Consider the following 19,951-nt stretch of genomic DNA (forward strand, 5'->3'; position numbering starts at 1 on the left):
AAACCAGAGCACTTTTTTCTCCCATCCCAGGATGCTGTGCTAGCCAGACCCTCTTCCTCCACAGCGCTGTGGATAAGGGTCTGGCAAAGCAAGACCAGGCTGACACTAAAGATTATAAACTTAACCACCTAATATTTGGCATTTGTTTTGCTGAATGATTAATTGATGTTTTAAATTGTTAATTTATTTTCTGTTAGGTTACTACTGGATTGATCAACTAATAATTTCAGCACTACAGACCTATCTGTTCAGTGGATACTTTGTAAGTTATCACCACTGTGTTACCTGGCGATAAAGAGTGACTTTACCAACATTTAAATTTGTGAGATTATTACTTTGAGCATATTTTTTATTTTAACTGAAACTGAACTAATCGTTAATTTAAGATTTTAAAGCTGCAATTATTGATTTTTTTTGGACCACTTGGGGCAATGTAACTCAAGCTAAAGAGCTGATTTATTAGCTCTTGAAGTTGATTTGGAATAAAATGTTAGAAATGGTGGAATGTAACATAACATGTACTCCAGTACTGTACTTCAGTCCAAATGTTGAGCTACTTGTACTTTCCTTGAGTCTTTTCTTTTCAGACCACTTTCTACCTCTACTCCGCTGCATTTAGAGAGAAACAGTCTACTTTTTACTCCTCTACATTCCTCTGACAGCTTTAGTTACTAGTTACTTTAGTTACTCCTCTACATTCATCTGACAGCTTTAGTTACTAGTTACTTTAGTTACTCCTCTACATTCCTCTGACAGCTTTAGTTACTAGTTACTTTAGTTACTCCTCTACATTCATCTGACAGCTTTAGTTACTAGTTACTTTAGTTACTCCTCTACATTCCTCTGACAGCTTTAGTTACTAGTTACTTTAGTTACCTCCTCTACATTCCTCTGACAGCTTTAGTTACAGTACTTTAGTTACTCCTCTACATTCCTCTGACAGCTTTATGTTACTAGTTACTTTAGTTACTCTCCTACTTCTCTGACAGCTTGTTACTAGTTACTTTAGTACTCCTCTACATTCCTCTGACAGCTTTAGTTACTAGTTACTTTAGTTACTCCTCTACATTCCTCTGACAGCTTTAGTTACTAGTTACTTTAGTTACTCCTCTACATTCCTCTGACAGCTTTAGTTACTAGTTACTTTAGTTACTCCTCTACATTCCTCTGACAGCTTTAGTTACTAGTTACTTTAGTTACTCCTCTACATTCATCTGACAGCTTTAGTTACTAGTTACTTTAGTTACTCCTCTACATTCCTCTGACAGCTTTAGTTACTAGTTACTTTAGTTACTCCTCTACATTCATCTGACAGCTTTAGTTACTAGTTACTTTAGTTACTCCTCTACATTCATCTGACAGCTTTAGTTACTAGTTACTTTAGTTACTCCTCTACATTCATCTGACAGCTTTAGTTACTAGTTACTTTAGTTATTGCACTACATTCACCTGACAGCTTTAGTTACTAGTTACTTTAGTTACTCCACTAAATTCATCTGACAGCTTTAGTTACTAGTTACTTTACACATTAAGATTTCTGAAATCTAGTTGTACAGCTAGTAGTTTATAAAATACATTTTATAAAACGGCCTCCAGGTCCAGCTGAGCTGATGAGACCACTAATCACTTAGTTGACTGACAAAACTGTTAGGATGATTTCCACTTTCTAAAACATGAGGCTTATTCTGTATTGAGTACTTTTAATACTTTTTAAAAAAAAATCTGATGATACTTACATACCTTTACTTAAGTAACAATGTAGGACTCATCACAGACACTGGAACGTTATAAAAAGTCATGCAGCCCTACCTGCGTATCTGTCTGGACGGGACACTGGAGATCATGCTCCTCCAGTTACCCAGCATCTTGTTGACGGCACTTCTCTGCTTGAAGAAGTGTCCCAGAGAACTGTTCATCATCTTCGACTGGGCGCTCTCCACACTGCCCCTGCGACCTGACCCAGATCGGTCACCCATCCCCTGGTTTCCGCCACTCATCTTCCTCTCGGCTGCATCCTTGCTCTTCAGTGTCACAGTGTAGGCCGATTTCTTCCAGTGGCCTAGGAACAGCACGACTATACGCTCCTTTCTAAGGCTGGTGGACTCTAGAACACCTGTAACATTTTCATCATGGTCAATGCCGGAGTCACTATTCTGGTTTGTCTCTGGGGCTGGACTATCGACATTAGGCTGTTTGTCTGACTCTGAGGCCTCAAACTGTGGGGAAGAACTTAACACGACAGCCTCGGCCGCCTCATCTGACAAAGGTAAGTTCTGTGTCTCAAAATTAGACTTCAAAGTCCTCACGGACACCCCAAACTGATGGATTTCGTCCTCTATGCTCTCCCTGCGTACCCTGACAGAGTTCTGTCTGTCTGGCGTCTGGGAGAACACGGTGATCAGGTCAGTGTTGGGCATCTTGCAGTAGGGCTGGTCTGTCAGATTGGTCATGAGCAGAGACATGCTCTTTACGATGCCTGAGATGCGGCCGCACCACACAGGTAGGGGAACTTGACTTGAGAAGTTTCTGAACTGTGTGTTGACGGTGATGTTCACTATGGGAGCTGGCAGGATGTGCCTGAGCTCCTCGGCTAGGCGAGCGAGCTCCAGCTCGTAGCCCTCACAGTTCCTCTGCATGGAGACGTTGGCAATCTGCTGCTCCAAATAGATGAGGTCATCCTCAGTTAGCAGCTCACCAGAGGGCCCCAGGATAGCATTGTGGGCTTGGGAGTACCTCCAGCTGACTTTGGCATATCTGTTCCCATTTTCCTGTAAGAGAAGAGGCAAACAGCAGGCAGATAAACATGCAGAATGTCATATTCAAATTCATTTCTACATTTCAAATGGCTTTGGCATGACAGGGAAACAGTAATGATACAGTAAAACTGCAATCCAAACCTCAAAAAATGACTTGACTAGCAATGTGTTATGTGTTCAGTGATTTGTTATATGCAATTAAAATTAAATGATGGTAGAATTTCCAAGTGTTTTAAATTGTTTTCAGTAATGCAGATTTAGAATAGCATTAGCAAATCAGACCACAGTTTTTGTTTTGCTCATAGTGGTCTGGTTATTTGTTTAGAATGAGACTTTAAGTAGGCTGGTCAACATCCAGTCTAACGACCTTTCTAGGGCTGCAAACTATCAATTATCAAAATAGTTGCAGATTATTACATTTCTGTTATTTAATTGACACATTTTTCTGGCTGATTTTTTCTATCCTCTCCACGTTTCTCTTGATTAGTCAAACATGTACACTGTGCAGTATCTGCTGGACTCAACCGATTCAGATTTAATGTTTTTTCAGACTACAATGATGTAGCCAAAACTGTGATCATGACAATTCATGAACCTGTGCTACGTAAGATTGAGATAATGTAAGTGCAAAAAGTGCATCAATACTTTAACCTTGTTTGATCTATGGAGATATATTACCTTCCTCCTCTGATCCTCCTCATCCAGCAGCCTGGCCTGCAGCTGTCTCACCATGACTTGCCTCTTCCACTCAGCAATGGGGCAGCCTTTCTCATCATGAGTGGGCACCAGGTAGTCGATGTCCGACAGGTTGGCCTCCTCAGTGGGCAGGACTACCATCTTGTTCTGCACAGACAAGGCATTTTAGCTAAAGAAAGTACATGCTTAGAAAGGAAGGATGTACAAACTGGGAAAGCTTACTGCACTTACCGCTTGTCCAGGGAAAACCCCTGATAATCCTGATTGTTTTAAGGATTTAATGGAATTCATGTTGCCAAGAAGTTTTCTTCCACCCAGGAGGTTAGCATCAGGAAACATCGTCCTATCAGCAGAGAGACTTATCTCGCTCCCAGTGGCCTTGGGCTGATTGAAACCTTTAATAACTGAAATACAAATCAGAAGTGTCGGTCTTCCTCACCCTAATGTAACCATTACATAGTAATAACAATAATACACAGTCTTAGTAATATATAATGATTAATTTAAGATTGAATAAGGTAAATAGAACTGGTTTTCTCACCAGATGTCGCAATTTGAATCTTCTCAATTCTGTTGACAGCGGTTTTCTCCAACTGGGCAGGTGTGGATGAAGCAGAAGGTAAAGGAGGTGCAGAAGGGGGCTGAGGGTATCTCGCCTGCGGGGAATCCTCACTCTCAGGTTGCTTGTTTGAACAAAGAAAAGAGACATGGCCTGGTTGCTTTGGGTCATATAGGTAAATTGAGAAGAATGGAAAATGTGGTGAAAACTGAACTCAGCATTTACCTTTAAAGTATCCATGGTTGTGTTGCTGCCGTAACTGTCTCTGCATATGTCACTCAGGCAGCCGTAGTAGTCCTCCCTGCTGCACTGCAACAACACAGCCGGCTTTATCTTCAATTCTTCCTCCACCGGAGAAATGACCTCAATGGGATTATCTGCGCAGGCTGTCTGCAAACATCAGCGATTTAAAGACCCAATATTATGAAATGTGACAAAACTCGATCCATACAACTCCACATCACAAATGCTTTTGCTACAGTTTTTGCCTTTATCAAACACCAGGTTTGTAACTTTACATGTGACTTAATGCTGATTGAGTCAAATGTTTTGTCCCTCTGTATGATGTCGCAGTGAATTAGCACACACAGCCTAAACACATTTATAGATCTTGTTTTCTTACATTTTAACTTTTTATATCCTGAACACCATACATCCTTACAACAAAAAGCTAATAGTGTGGACTTTTAGATCACATCTAATGTAAAACTAATGGATATTGTTTATTGTTTTATTGGGAGGTTATTTCCCTTTTTAAATGTTGTCAAGTCACAATATTAACAGGTACATGTCAAGGAACAAAATATGTATTTAGTTCTGTCCAAAGGTAGGAACATACAGTTCATGGCAGAAATAGAGCATGTGCAGATTGTGGGAGATAGAAATGTAGGTTTAGGCAGTGTAATCAATCACACTATTATTCCTATTGTCAGATTTATTTGGACTGTTTTCTACAGGTCAGTATGACATGGAGGTGTAAAGAGAGTTAAGTATATTAGGCTAAGCATGAAAGTAAGAGTTACTGTAGATTGGCTTTGTTTTTTTTAATCATCAAATGCACTGTACATTATGCCGGTGAAAACACTTTTTTATTTTTTTTATTCGGTGTGGACTTTTAAGAAATGTAAGCAATAGGTTAAAAGAAAATGAAACAAACACATCAAAATATTTCAGCATTAAACATTAAGGCCTGAACACATGCACTATGAAAGACAAAAGAACCAAACAAGCGCATGGGATAGTAAGCAACCTTGAATAATTGGCAGTGTTTCACACCACTCTAGGGAGGATGTAAGGAAACATTTAGATCCCCTTTAATGAACCTGCATTGTTCCAATGCACTCCATGCAGAATGCATATCAAATTCAGCTCTCCAAGGACATTATTAGTAACCAAAACATCAAAGGCAGCCCTAACATGCTGCTGCATGCTGTTGTGCTTTGTGTCCGTGAGGTGGTCCTTGCCATTTCCTCTCACACAGCACTTTGATGTCCAACAGCACGAAATATGCTGTGACACTGCTCGGGCGGAGGAATTAACTTCCCCGAAGTTGTGCAATCCATAAATAGATAAACTATGGGGCTGGGAAAAGGGGAGGGGGAGCCTGATTCCTTTGTGACCCATCTCGTAACAGTTCAGTGTCCTAAAGGCTATGATGAACCGGTCCGTGTGCGTGTTTAATTAGACCCAGTGGCCAGAGAGCATTTGGTTTTCATCAGCACCACATCACAATTGCCACGCAGATATACTGTAGTTAGCCTAGCCCTGTTTTGGCCTGGATCTACTCATCCTCTATCAAAGACCACAAAGAGCCCCGATCACTGCAGATTAGGAGCCAAGAGTTCAGAAACAGCTACTCAGTGCTGCCTCATTGTCGGACATGCCGCACCAGTAATCTGTGGTCTCTGTGGGTCGAGCCACGAGAAGGTTTAAGCATTTCAGAACACCATGTGTATTTAAAAACATGTCTTGTAATTCTGGAGTCAATCATTAAAACAACCTGCTTCCCCATGAAATATTCACATTCTTGGTGATAAATTGCAATGTGGAATGTATACAGCGGGTGAACATTATACACAGAACACTATAGTGTAAATACATGTCCACTCACATGTTAAAATACTCTCAGGTTTCCCACAAGGAGGTAAATACTTGCGAGGCTAACTACTGACGTGCACAATGTTTTTGCCAAGATGTACAGCTTTTTTGCACCCCCTGTAGCTTAGTTAAAGAAAACAAATGTATCTACTTCATAATAGAACATTGTTAACAGCTACTGGATCAGAAAACTTTATCTAGAAACAGTGCAGGATTCAAAAAAAGGAGAAAAAAAATCATGTCTAATTTGCAAAAGAAATCAACAATGACAACATACACTACTATAGTCCAGTCATGTGCCTGGAATATTAGTCATGCCTAACCGTAAGAGGCCACAACTGATCAGAAAATAGGATGAACATTGCCAAAACATCTGTTAGCTAGGACTTAAAAACTTGCACAACTTTCCATTCACACAACTAATTACTCAACATGTCATGTCACTTATGAACAAATACTCTAGGACAAATAATGTAATGTAATAAAGCATAAAAGGAGTAAAAACAAGCAAAATCAACACAAACTGCACAAACTATAGTGGAAATTATCTATAAACCAAACTAAAACCGACTAACCTTGATCTTCAACAATGTCCCAGTGCACTCTGGTACAACTGAACGGAGGCAACGACTCGTGCAGCCAGGTATCTGGAGCGCTCTCTCCGTGTCGAGGATGTGACACTATCTTAAGATCACCAACCACTTGTTTGACACCCTCAGCAGCATCTCTGCCAGTAGCCAAGGGTCGCCAGGCAATAAACAATAAACTCTGATCGGATAATGCGGTTAATAATTAAGGGATAGGATAGAGTGGCCGCTAACGTCACTAATGCATGGACAAACTGGCCATGTTGTTGCACGAAGGGAAGTATCAGCACAAGACTTGTCAAGGCAGCTGGAAAAGAGACATTTTATCCATGCGTGTTCAGGCGCTTTTTCCACTTGGGACAAATGAACAGAGGAGTTAACCCATCCAGCGTTAGTGTGAGGGTGGGGGTACAAATCTACTTGAGATGGTTTGTAAACTGTGACAGTGGAAACACAATGTGACACCAAAAGCTAAAACAGATGGGTTTGATAGTTAATGTGACAAAGCTAGCAGCAAACAGAGTGCTGTCACCAGTGACCATTACCATATTCCAAACACTATTCATATAGGTGGTTTAATAATGTTTATTGTTGTAGAATACGGTATAAAGAAAATCAGCAAATAATCACACCTGGGAAGCTATGGCCGGTAATTTTTTGGCCTTTAAATTTTTTTTAAACGATTATTAAAATATTTGCAAATTAATTTTCTGTCGATCAACTACCCGATTAATGGAAAAATTATTGCAGCTCTACAATTATTACTAGATTGTAACACATTACATTGAATACCTTTCAAATCTACTCAATCAAATGTGTGTAGAGTATTACAAGGTGTATGGGGATAGGATCTAGATTTTATAGTTCTGCAAAATATCCCCCCATCTGTAATACACATGGAACTAGGATGCAGCCAAGTCTTTATAAGACTGAGACAAATCAACAGATCTGATGTAAAAGCGGATGAAGCATATCTTCCGATTATTTAATCTCTGACAAAATAAAGAACACAATGAGTCTATCAGATGCTCTCTAGTGATAATGTTGATTACAGAATTTATAAATATTATCATTGCAAAAAAACATGACAGGAGACATGAGAGGCAATGTGTTTCCTCTTTCTAAAAATACCTTTCTCAAACAACAGTATCTTGGGTCTGATCGCTGTGAATGGAGAACAAAAGCCTCCAATGTGTATGAAGTAACCCTCACACCACAGTCTGTTTATTTGATTGCAGCTGTTCAGGAGATGCAAGAAGAGGAAGAGCGGTTGACAGCGCTGAACAAGTCTGACCTCGCTGTGAGCGATCCAAACATGCGAAGAGGCCAAATACACAGCTCACCCCAGTCATTATCCCAATCCATTCAGCTTGCTGCTCGGAAATGAGATTATCTGACTGACACTTTAGAACCAATGAAACCTGTGATCTCCGCAGCACTTTACAAACTTACAACACCACCACAAATGTAATTAAACCATGTCTACTTGTAGAGCTCATGTCCGGGAGGTTTCAAAGCATTATATAGTTAGCTTATATTATGTAAATATTATGAGGATTTAAATCCTAAAAAGGCTATGTGAGGTCCTTTATCAAATGACCTCTCTGTTCACAACAAGACTCCATCTGTGTGTCCAAATAATAAGCTGCCTAGAAACCAAATACATCATACTGTCATTACCAACATTACACAGTATCCAAAGGTGACAATCATAGCACTTCCAAATCCCTGGAAAAAAACGACACACAATCAAACGTTTGTTTGAAGCCAATGACATCCTGCTCTCCGAGCCCACAGAGGGATAGGGTTGCCGGTTCCAGGCATCAGAATGGTGAAAACGCTGAAACTTAAGCTTGTGGATCTCATAACGGGCTCAGCCCATGGGCCCTCCACCTGAGCCGCTAGAGAGGGGTAACTGATAGGCTCTTAGCTGGCTGCGGCTGCTGCTGCGTTCGACGTGGCAGCGGCCCCTGTGCTAATTAGCTCCTCATTGTTGATAGGAGGATTATTTGTGAAGGAGAGCTCAGCAGCCACGCCTTGCTGGCTCCCTATCATCATCCTCTTTATGTATGAGTGCTGCTCTTCTCTGCTGACTTATTAATGGCTTCTTTTGGCCGACAGCTTCGTTACTCTGTGTACATCACTGTGTAGTGTGCGCTATAGGCGACAAATGAAGTGCGATGGGAAGAACCAAGGAGAGGCAGCAGGTGGACAGCTGAGAGGCTTTAACAGGTTGGCTGACAGAGTGGTCCCCATAGGTTTTAACAGTATAATCTGTTTCCTATTTAAAAACAACTCCACAAGCTCACATTTCAGTATCAACTGTAATCCTCTAAACCTAATTATTATGTAGCTATTAAAAAAGAAAACAAATAAATCAAGATATAAACAGGCTGGACACAGCACACTTAAATACAGGCCAGTTTTTTTTACTGCATTGACCCCTGACTTAAATAGACAACACAGGCATACACTATGTGCTAACACTAAAATATTCATTAATCACATTAAGGAGTGTTGTGCTCTCTGCACAAAACAAAAGAAGTGTCTTTGGTGGCAAACTGAGAACAAAATAATCCCCGCCAGCACTCACGGCACCATCACTTGTAATACCTTATTCAACACAAAGACAATCATCTTCCACTTTCTTAGTCCACTTAAACTGAGAGCATAGGAATCAGGCAGAGTGGAAGACAACAGCGCTGGAGCAGGACAGGCTTGACCTGCATGAAATATATGTCACAAATTAAGAAAATGATTCACCAAGATCTTCCAGATGTTTGCGGTTGACCGCACTTCCAAAACTAGCTTTGATTTTCATGCCAAAGTAAACAGCTGGGCAGTGCTGAAACAAAGACAGGACACAAAGCAGCAAAATACTCTGTAGGTGAGAGTGAGAAAGCTTACATTTTTCTGCACAGCACAGAGATATCTGGCACATTCATGGTGTCCATTGTACTCTGCTAAGTCGGCTGCTGTGAAGCCATCTACATCCCGATCTGAAGGGTTCGCTTGATTGGCCAACAGGATTTTACAGCACTGAAAGAAAAAATAGAACACAATAGTTGACCAAGACACAGCAATATGTATAACACATTGATTAATGAAAAACAGTTTAGTTTATTAAGAAAAGATAAGACAAAAACTATAACAACAACAATAACAAAAAACTAAAGAAAAACGTGTTGAGGAGGTGCACTGTGCCTTCTTCGGTGTGTGTAGTGTACTTCTTTGTGAGTTGTCATCTAGATCAATGTTTTAGTTCAACTGTTTAAAAATATATATTTAAAAAAAAGTTGCATCCAACCTCCAGCTCTCCATTCTCTGCCGCATCATGAAGTGGCGTCCCTCCCCAGTAATCCTGGATGACCTTTGAACCCATGTGAAGCAGCCTCTCCAAAATACAACAATGCCCTCTGCTGGCAGCAAAGTGCAGAGCAGTCGCTCCATCTCTGTCCTGGCAGGACAAGCTGACACCGGTAGTGGTCACCTATTCGGGGTTAAAGAAAAAACAGCAACGTGGTGAAAAAACAAAACTTATATCTAGGAAATACTTTGTTGTGCTTCTCTACTGACCAGCCACAGCACCACAGCTTGGTGGCCCATGTGAGCAGCAGCATGCAGGCAGGTCATGCCATCGTGGGCCCTCAGGTGGACGTCAGCACCGCAGTCGTTCACAAGGTACTCTGCAACATGCAGGTGCCCTTCCTGGCAAGCCAGATAGAGCAGGGTAGCACCGGTGACAGTCTGGTGGTCCACACATCTGTGTTCCAACAGGGAGGTAAAAGTGTAAGTTACTATCAGCCATTAAATGCTTTAAAACATGTTTTTAGTATTGGGAACAATATCACAAATTCTGCCTAGTAAAAATAACCAATTTAATATGTAGATGATTTATGATGTTAAAAAAACATGTGGAAGAATTCTACAAAGGCGAATATAGTAATGATATCCAGTGGTGGTACATTTACAAAATACACATTTTATAATAATTTAAACCAGCCAACAAGATATTGGCATACAAGCCCATCTGAAATGATTAGACCATTAATTACTTAGTTGACTGGCAGAACTGTTTGGATTGTGTCCACTTTCTAGAATGTGAGGCTTATTCTGCAGTGAGACATTTTATTTTTAATACTTTCAGTACATTTTCCTTACGATACATACAAACATTTTCAATGCAGGACTGATGATCTGATGAGGATGTCTAGATACTCTGAAACTTTAAATAGATACTATGGTTTTAAAACCAAACTGAAGTCAGTATACAGATGTTAACTTTGGCATCTCATTATTTGTTCCAACAAGAATCCTAACAGCAATCTTACAATTCAGAATCATAGGAAAGGATATACAGTACATTAGGATATAAACAAAGGATAAAAACATTAGTTCATGTCATCCATCAAGCCTGATAACACAGCAGAGCTGCATTTACATTGACATACATACTGTTCAGCAACAACAACAGCAAGGCTTGCATGTGACTAACAGTGTCTAGGCATGTATTATTGACAGTTTACTGTCAATTACATGGTCACATAGGATCATCCGACCCCACCATTACTCATGCAAATTACAGTCATACTCTCCTGTAGCAAGGAAATGACTTGTTACTTACTAAGTGCCTCTGTTTTAGGTTCATGAGATGTGGGAGAGATGAGATTTATAGATGGGATTACAAGTTCACGTTTTTACCTGCCCCTCTGGACCAGTCTCACATTGCCAGACCTTTCTCCACAGCACTGCACAGGAAGGTCTGTCTTTTTTTAAACTTCCTTTTGATTTAACCTTTATGTATGCAGGTAAGTCGATTGAGAACGAATTCTTATTTGCAACAACGACCTGATCACATTCACACAGTTACACATTCATACCTGGAAGCTGCCCAGTACAACCGCTAGTCCACACAGTAATCTGGGATGGAAGAAAAATATGCTCTAGTTTAAGGACATTTTTTAAAACCAATCACTAACGTCTTGGGCGGGGCTAAGCTCCGGATGGAGCCACGGTGCCTCTGCTAAATAGTCTCCGGAGTGAAGTTCTTTTTTGGTGGAACATGTGTACGTCAAAGTAGTTTTAGTCGTCACAGAAAACTCAGATTGGACAGATAGTCTAGCTAGCTGTCTGGGTTTACCCTGCAGAGACCTAGGACCAGGTAACCATAGTCCTCAGATTGGACAGATAGTCTAGCTAGCTGTCTGGATTTACCCTGCAGAGATCTGAGGACCAGGTAACCATAGTCCTCAGATTGGACAGATAGTCTAGCTAGCTGTCTGGATTTACCCTGCGAGATCTGAGGACCAGGTAACCATAGTCCTCAGTTGGACAGATAGTCTAGCTAGCTGTCTGGATTTACCCTGCAGAGATCTGAGACCAGGTAACCATAGTCCTCAGATTGGACAGATAGTCTAGCTAGCTGTCTGGATTTACCCTGCAGAGATCTGAGGACCAGTAACCATAGTCCTCAGTTTGGACAGATAGTCTAGCTAGCTGTCTGGATTTACCCTGCAGAGGTCTGAGGACCAGTAACCATAGTCCTCAGATTGGACAGATAGTCTAGCTAGCTGTCTGGATTTCCCCCTGCAGAGATCTGAGGACCAGGTAACCATAGTCCTCAGAAACGCCAGTACAGAGACAGAGGACGGACATCCGGCAGAATTTCCAGTGGCACCTAACAATCCGGAAATGAAACGTCTTGATATAGACTAAGTGCACCCTAATGCCACAAATCAGTTTGTGGCATTAGGGAGCTGAGAGCTTAGCTAAAAACCATCTCTTCCAACAAAACCTTAAATATATATATATATATATAAATATATATAATATATATATAATATATATATATTATGTATATACACTACCGTTCAAAAGTTTGGGGTCACATTGAAATGTCCTTATTTTTGAAGGAAAAGCACGGTACTTTTCAATGAAATAACTTTAAACTAGTCTTAACTTTGAAGAAATCCACTCTCTACTTGCTAATGTGGTAAATGATATTCTAGCTGCAAATGTCGGTTGTTGTTGCAATATCTCCATAGGTGTATAGAGGCCCATTTCCTCAACTATCACTCCAGTGTTCTAATGTTCCAATGGTTTGCTCATTGGCTCGAAGGCTAATTGATGATTGAAACCCTTGTGCAATCATGTTCACACATCTGGAAACAGTTTAGGTCGTTACAGAAGCTCCAAAACTGACCTTCCTTTGAGCAGATTGAGTTTCTGGAGCATCACATTTGTGGGGTCAATTAACGCTCAAAATGGCCAGAAAAAGAGAACTTTCATCTGAAACTCGACAGTCTATTTTTGTCCTTAGAAATGAAGGCTATTCCATGCGAGACATTGCTAAGAAATTGAAGATTTCCTACAACGGTGTGTACTACTCCCTTCAGAGGCCAGCACAACAGGCTCTAACCAGAGTAGAAAAAGAAGTGGGAGGCCACGTTGCACAACTGGCAAGAAGATAAGTACATTGAGTCTCTAGTTTGAGAAACACCCTCACAGGTCACCAACTGGCATCTTCATTAAATAGTACCCCAAAACACCAGTGTCAACATCGACAGTGAAGAGGCGGCTGCGGATTCTGGGCTTCAGGCAGAGTGGCAAAAAAAAAGCCATATCTAACTGGCCATAAAAAAAAGATTAAGATGGGCAAAAGAACACAGACATTGGACAGAGGAAGACTGGAAAAAGTGTTGTGGACGGATGAATCCAAGTTGGAGGTGTTTGGATCACAAAAGAAACGTCTGTGAGACGCAGAACAAATGAAAAGATGCTGGAAAATCCTGACACCATCTGTTAGCATGGTGGAGGTAACATGATGGTCTGGGGTGCTTTGGTGCTGGTAAGGTGGGAGATTTGTACAGGGATAAGGGATTCTGAATAAGGAAGGCTATCACTCCATTTTGCAACGCCATCCATACCCATGGACAGCGCTTGATTGGACAATTTCATCCTACAACAGGACAATGACCCTAACCACACCTCCAAATTGTGTAAGAACTATTTAGAGCAAAGCAGGCAGTCTGTTTCTATCGGTTAATGGAGGGGCCAGGCAGTCACCAGATCTGAACCCCATTGAGCTGTTGTGGAGCAGCTTGACCGTAGTGTACCAGGAAGTGCCCATCCAACCATCACACAGGTGGGAGCTGCTTCTGGAAGCGTGGGGTGACATTTCTCCAGATTACCTCAACAAATTAACAGCTAGAATGCCAAAGGTCTGCAATGCTGGAATTGCTGCAAATGGAGGATTCTTTGACCAAAGCAAAGTTTGATGTAAAAAAAAATCTTATTTCAAATACAAATCCTTATTTCTAACCTTGTCAATGTCTTGACTCTATTTTCTATTCATGTCACAACGTATGGTGGTGAAGAAGTGGGACTTTTCAGGAAAACACTAAATTGTTTGGGTGAATCCAAACTTTTGAACGGTAGTGTATATACATATTTAAATATATATATATATACTATCTACTATATAGTATATATAGCTTTAGTACTATATACTAAAGCTGCTCTTTTATATAGCTCTTTGTAGTTCTGCTTATTTAAAGCTAATGTACATGCACTTACTACTTGATGTCTGGAGTTTGCACCTTTAAGGTTAAATGCACTTAATTGGAAGTTGCTTTTGATAAAAGCTTTAGCTAAATGACATATTATGGAATGTAATTTTGTTTAATTATGAGCTATGTCTGTGACTGATGACTTGATAATATCCATTCAAAATGTGATTCCACATAGAAATACAAATAACAGAATAACTTATTGAAAGTATATCAGCTAGAGGACTGAATAAATAAAAAAATAAAATAAAACAAACCTACATATAGTTGCACCCAAAGCTGTAACTGCCATAATACTATTATATAACTGGGTGTGTCTAATAGCAACACATTTATAATAGTGGTTAATAAGTGAGACATTGTGCTTCTTGTTAACACAAGTCACTGTCAGCAACAGCCTTTGGGCCTGTGTGTTGGTATCATCTGGCCAGTTGGACAGCCAGGCCGGGTTGCCAGATCTGTCTGTAAACACGTGGAGCCTGCGTGCTACAGCTGTAACATTAGTACAGCCATGAAAGCAGCAAACCAACTAACAGGATCAATGGAGGTAGAGTCTACCTGACCTAAAGAAACAGCATGTTTCTAACCGTGGCGTGACCAGAGACGTAACAACCTCCCCTGGGTAAATATTGGAGATGGATTTTAAGATGGAGACAGTTTAGAGTCCAAAAGGACGCTAAGTTGGTACATGCAAACTCATTGAGACAAAACATTTTGGGAACCACTCTAAGCTGTGAGAGACTGGCCACTGTCAAAAAATGTTATGGTTGGTTGGTTATTGTCAGTTAATGTATGGTTATGTAAATTATGATTGTTTTCTTTGAAAGCTTATCATTCTAGCTCTCCTTATGGTAACCAAAGCAGATGGTAGGTTCCAGTTGCGAGGCTGATAAAGTAAATGGCCAGCCACTGGTCTCAAATAGTGGGACAGTAGGTGGCAGCTTGCTGTCAGGCTTCTTTTCTTCATTTTTAAATTAGATTTGTTGAACTTCCCAGAGTTTTTGTTTTGCTTTGTGTTTTCTTTGTTCAAATAAAAGTTTTTAATAAACAGTTTTAACAGTCTATGAATAACACCCACATCTACCGGGGGCGGGACACTACTGTATTCAGGTGTAACCTCCGCCATATTTCAAAGAACAATTAGTGATTGCTGTGAACTCACCCAGGTGCTTGTTGAATAAGTAATTTTAAACAGGTGAGGTCCCCATTGGCTGCAGCATAGTGTGCAGGTACAGCTCCACAGTTTGTCTCCACCTCGGCCGCTCCTCCACCAGACAGCAGCCACTTAATGACCTCCACACAACCAAACCGGGCTGCGAGGTGGAGTACAGTGGCACCAGCAGCATCCCTATCCTGGAAACATTATGAAGATTTGTTTAGGATCCTCATTAGCGCCTGCATTGCAGGTGCGATTCTTCCCCAGGTCCTTACAACTCACTTAAAAAATGTGGCAATGCAAATAATAAATACACATTATAACCTCATAAACAATATTATTATTATTTCTGATTCTGATAATAATAAAATTGTAAGACATAAACTAACCATACACTATCATTTCATGACACAACTCATATAAAATAACAAAATAGACACATAAGAAAAGGACAAATGCATAGACAGCTCCACCAGTGCAGTCATCCTTACATTTAGGTTGAACACATTTTTAAGGCAGGTACTGTATATCCACATACTATCGTCACATAACATCTCTTTCATCCTCTCTAGACACATCTTACATTTCAACAAACATACATGTTTTTAACAATGCTTCATTGTTTACTCATCCTTTCTGATCAATAGATATGTTTTAATTGAACTTTTAAATTTCTAAATAATAGAATTATAAATGAGAGTAAGATGAAGCTTGATTTAGACAAACTGAAGTCCTCTGTGAAGGTTTACGGTAATAGAAACTTGATTATCAGTATCTCAAATTACTAATATGTACAAAAGATAGTATAAGATTTTAAACATGTATATTTAGTAGGAATTCTTGTGAGGACCAACAATTAAGATATTTGGTGGTCTCACTTAATAAACAATATACACAAAATAATATATATAATAATAAACAATTTAAAAAAAACATAAGATGAAACATTACATGTTTTCTTTAAGGATTCTGCACATTCAATCAAAATGGGCATGAAACAGAGATGCATGTAGACTTCACTCAATACAAAGTTCAGTGAGAGCTCCCCTCAAGCATCTGGACATAATTACTGATTATTACTTGCTATATAAAACTAATGGATACCCAGTAAGTCAACACCATATGATGTAATCAGCTGGTAATACATGGTGTACAGTACCTTTTACAGCTGCAGTGATGTAACTATGCTCTGGGAACAGTTGGATGAGCATCCAAAGCCATTGCCTGAATTTAGACTCACATATGAAGGAGTCGGTAGAAATTACCAGAAAAACTGGACATGTAGCCTCTCTCCAAAGCATTTGAGCTCTCAGGGTAGGTTTTTCCTCTTAAAATTGGATTAATTTACCTCATTGTTGCAGCCTCCCACGTCTACCAGCCATTGCAGCTCCCGGATGTGGCCTGTGGCTGCTGCATCATGTGCTGGTGTGGCCCTGTTCAAGGCCCGGGCATCAGCTGCCAACCCCAGCTCGCTCACCAGAAACTGCAGGCACTCCAGGCGTCCACACCTTGCTGCATGGTGCACTGGGCCTGCACCTTGAGCATCAGTGATTGCAGGTGAGAAGTAACCAGAAGATGCCAGCTCCCTCAAGTTTGCAAGATCCCCTGCTCGAGCAGCCTGGATGGCCCGATGAAGCACCATCCCGGGCTGCTATGAGTAGGTTATGGCACACAGAACAAGCTCCCTGGAGCTCTTTGGCTCCCACCAGGGTACCATCTCTTTCTCACTCATGCACAAAAACTCATTCATTCATAGCCTCTTCCAGAGCCAGGAAAATGACACCCAAGCGGCAGCCAGCTGGCCAGCATGGATATTGGGGAGAGAAGAGGGGGTCAGAGCCAGTGAGATAGAAAGGTAATGAAAGACGGGTGGAGGCACGGAACTTGTGGCCTCCTGCTCTCCTTTGTGTGCCAGTGACCATATGCTGGCACACACACCAACGCTTCACTGGAGATGGGGGAACTGAGGCGGCACGGAAACTTAAGTAATGGGAGAAGTCAGAGCACAGGCATGGTGGATTACAATGAGTGTTGTTTATTTTTTTACAACTAGTTTAAAAATTCATCTCAGTGGAGGAAGAAACTGATTATGAATTTGCAAGATTATAATCTACATATATTTTACAGTTGATTAGTGAAAAAATATTAAAAGTGTATTTTAATATTTTAATTAAATAACGCTTACACACGGTGCCCCGACTCCAATTAGCTGATTAGCTACTTACATGACGTGATGGAAGCTGAGTACAGTCATCTCACTAGAACATCACCCCTTACGTCGCTTCAAGTTCTTCCCTTTTATTATTTATATTAAATATTTCATCCATTTTACATGATCAGTTAAAGTAACAATAAACAATAAACAAAGATGATGTATTTTAATTCTGTACATCCGTATTTGACCTACATGATTTGACCTACAGGACTGTTTAGGCACATGAAAGCTGTCCGTCCATTTCTTCCAGCAGCTGCACAGTTTCCCTCAGATCTTCCACAACTGTATCCACATCTGCTTTGGTTGTGCCCCTGCCCACGCTCAACCTCAAGGCATTAGCTGCCACCTCTGAGGGGACACCACAGCTCAGAAGGATATGGGAAGGCCTGATGGACAGACGGAGTGCAGTGCGGGGGAGTTATCCAACCCAGTCATTATGGTATCTGGATGAAAGCATAACCGGTGAAAGAGGGCCTCCTTTACCTGTTTCCACTATCTGAGTGGCAGGCAGCACCAACGCTGGCCAACAGCCTCTTACAGTTGGACAATACTCTCCAGCCTAAAGCGAGAGAAAGCGAGAGAGAACGAGAGAGAGAGAGAGAGAGAGAGAGAGAGAGAGATAAATCATTTAAAGCCTTTGTAGTTTACAAATAGCCCTGTGCAGGTCATGAACTGTCTCTGACAAACATTGGTGTAGGGTTAGAGGACACTCTTTTTGCACTGTCAAGGCAAAACAGACATAGAACAGAGACAGAGGAGTCATAAGATCACCTTGTAATGTTGGGCCCAGGATGGACACGTTACATGTGTTAGGGAGCATAGCAGAACCAGGGTATTGGCTGTTGAAGTGGATCTTGTCTTTAAAGACGGCCTGAAAAAAAAACATACTGATGTTACACTTTTTTTAATGCAGAAAAATGGAAGCAAAAGAATAATGCTAATATAAATTATAATTTGTAATCAAAGAACAAAAATACCTGTTAATCAAAGTCATAGTAAAGTTCAAATGAACACAATCACACCATAAACTGATAACATTACTATTGACATCGATCACAGTTTCCATCCCTCTAAATGGATTCAAACTTACCTTCAGTCGTTCCTCCAGGTAAAGTTTGGTACTTTGCATATGACTTTCATAATCTGACAGATTACAGGTCACTAGTTCCGCAGCCTAACAGACACATAATAAATCAGTTGCTACAAATGAAACATAATGACGTTTTTGGTGTCTAAATAAATAAACAATATGTAAGGTATTTAGGTTACAAGTTGGTCACTTTCATCAAAAAAATTATGTTTTGTCATATTTGACATTCTGACAGTATTACATGAGTTAGATCATCTGTGAAACGGAACAGAAACGTACACGAACAGCTGCAGACAACGCTGGAGCATAGTAGGTCTTGTTATACAATCCATTTGAAGGACACGTTCCACACATGGTAGTTAGTTAGTCCATAGAAAGGGTTAGGATTAGGCTAGCCCTAAGTACTTGGGGAGGCTTTAATGCAAGTGAAATGATGATTTTGAAATGTAAGAAATTATCATGTATCATTTTTATTTAGTACATTAGCAACTATTTGTATGTCTCAATTCAATAACACAACAAGCTACAATCTAAAGATGAGCTGCGATTTTAAATGGCAAACAGTCTAAACATTTTCAGCTTCATAAATTATACAGTGGGGCTCGAAAATTTGGGCACCCAAGGTAAAAATTTGTATTAATGTGCATAAAGAAGCCAAGAAAAGATGGAAAAATCTCCAAAAAGCATCAAATGACAGATTAGACATTCATATAATATGTCACAAAAATGTATTGTCACAAAATGTCACAACATTTTTATTTCCATCATTTACACTTTCAAAATAACAGCAAAAAAAGAAATGGCAGAGATAATACCATGTACCCCCCCATTTGGCAAGTATCACAGCTTGGCAACACTTCTTGTAGCCAGCCAAGAGTCTTTAATTCTTGTTTGAGGTGTCTTCGCCCATTCTTCTTCCAAAAGTCTTCCAGTTCTCTGAGATTTCTGGGCTGTCTGTTACGCACTTCTCCATTTAGGTCTATCCATTGATTTTACATTATGTTGAGGTCAGGAGATTGTGAAGGCCATGGCAAAACCTTCAGTTTTTAGGGGTTTAGGATCATTATCCATTTGTAGAAGCCATCCTCTCTTTAACTTCAGCTTTTTTTACAGATAGAAATAGCTGATTTGCTATTTCTATCTGAAATTTTATTGAATCCATTATTCCTTCCACTCTTGAAATGCCCCCCCCCCAATGCTTAACAGTTGGACAGAGGTTCTTTTCAT

At 40.3% G+C, this 19,951-nt stretch overlaps 2 protein-coding genes across 2 annotated transcripts in view; both read right to left on the reverse strand.

The window, feature by feature from the left end:
* Positions 1-17,061, reverse strand: part of espnla (espin like a) — an 18,331-nt gene extending 1,270 nt beyond the window's left edge. The window contains exons 1-10 of the mRNA XM_032526963.1: positions 16,768-17,061; positions 15,426-15,616; positions 10,272-10,458; positions 10,003-10,185; positions 9,603-9,734; positions 4,237-4,401; positions 3,994-4,135; positions 3,684-3,856; positions 3,435-3,599; positions 1,810-2,768 (exon numbers count right to left, since the gene is read on the reverse strand). Of these exons, the coding sequence (XP_032382854.1) occupies positions 1,810-2,768; positions 3,435-3,599; positions 3,684-3,856; positions 3,994-4,135; positions 4,237-4,401; positions 9,603-9,734; positions 10,003-10,185; positions 10,272-10,458; positions 15,426-15,616; positions 16,768-17,061 (2,591 nt within the window). The remainder of the gene's footprint in view (positions 1-1,809; positions 2,769-3,434; positions 3,600-3,683; positions 3,857-3,993; positions 4,136-4,236; positions 4,402-9,602; positions 9,735-10,002; positions 10,186-10,271; positions 10,459-15,425; positions 15,617-16,767) is intronic.
* A 510-nt stretch (positions 17,062-17,571) lies between these two features.
* scly (selenocysteine lyase) overlaps positions 17,572-19,951 on the reverse strand; it is a 14,013-nt gene continuing 11,633 nt past the window's right edge. Inside the window, exons 10-13 of the mRNA XM_032526967.1 lie at positions 18,725-18,808; positions 18,406-18,505; positions 18,118-18,193; positions 17,572-18,020 (exon numbers count right to left, since the gene is read on the reverse strand). Coding sequence (XP_032382858.1) covers positions 17,849-18,020; positions 18,118-18,193; positions 18,406-18,505; positions 18,725-18,808 — 432 coding nt within the window. The 3' untranslated portion in view covers positions 17,572-17,848. The remainder of the gene's footprint in view (positions 18,021-18,117; positions 18,194-18,405; positions 18,506-18,724; positions 18,809-19,951) is intronic.

The sequence above is a fragment of the Etheostoma spectabile genome, chromosome 9 (genome assembly GCF_008692095.1).
Source record: "Etheostoma spectabile isolate EspeVRDwgs_2016 chromosome 9, UIUC_Espe_1.0, whole genome shotgun sequence".
Lineage (NCBI taxonomy): Eukaryota > Metazoa > Chordata > Actinopteri > Perciformes > Percidae > Etheostoma > Etheostoma spectabile.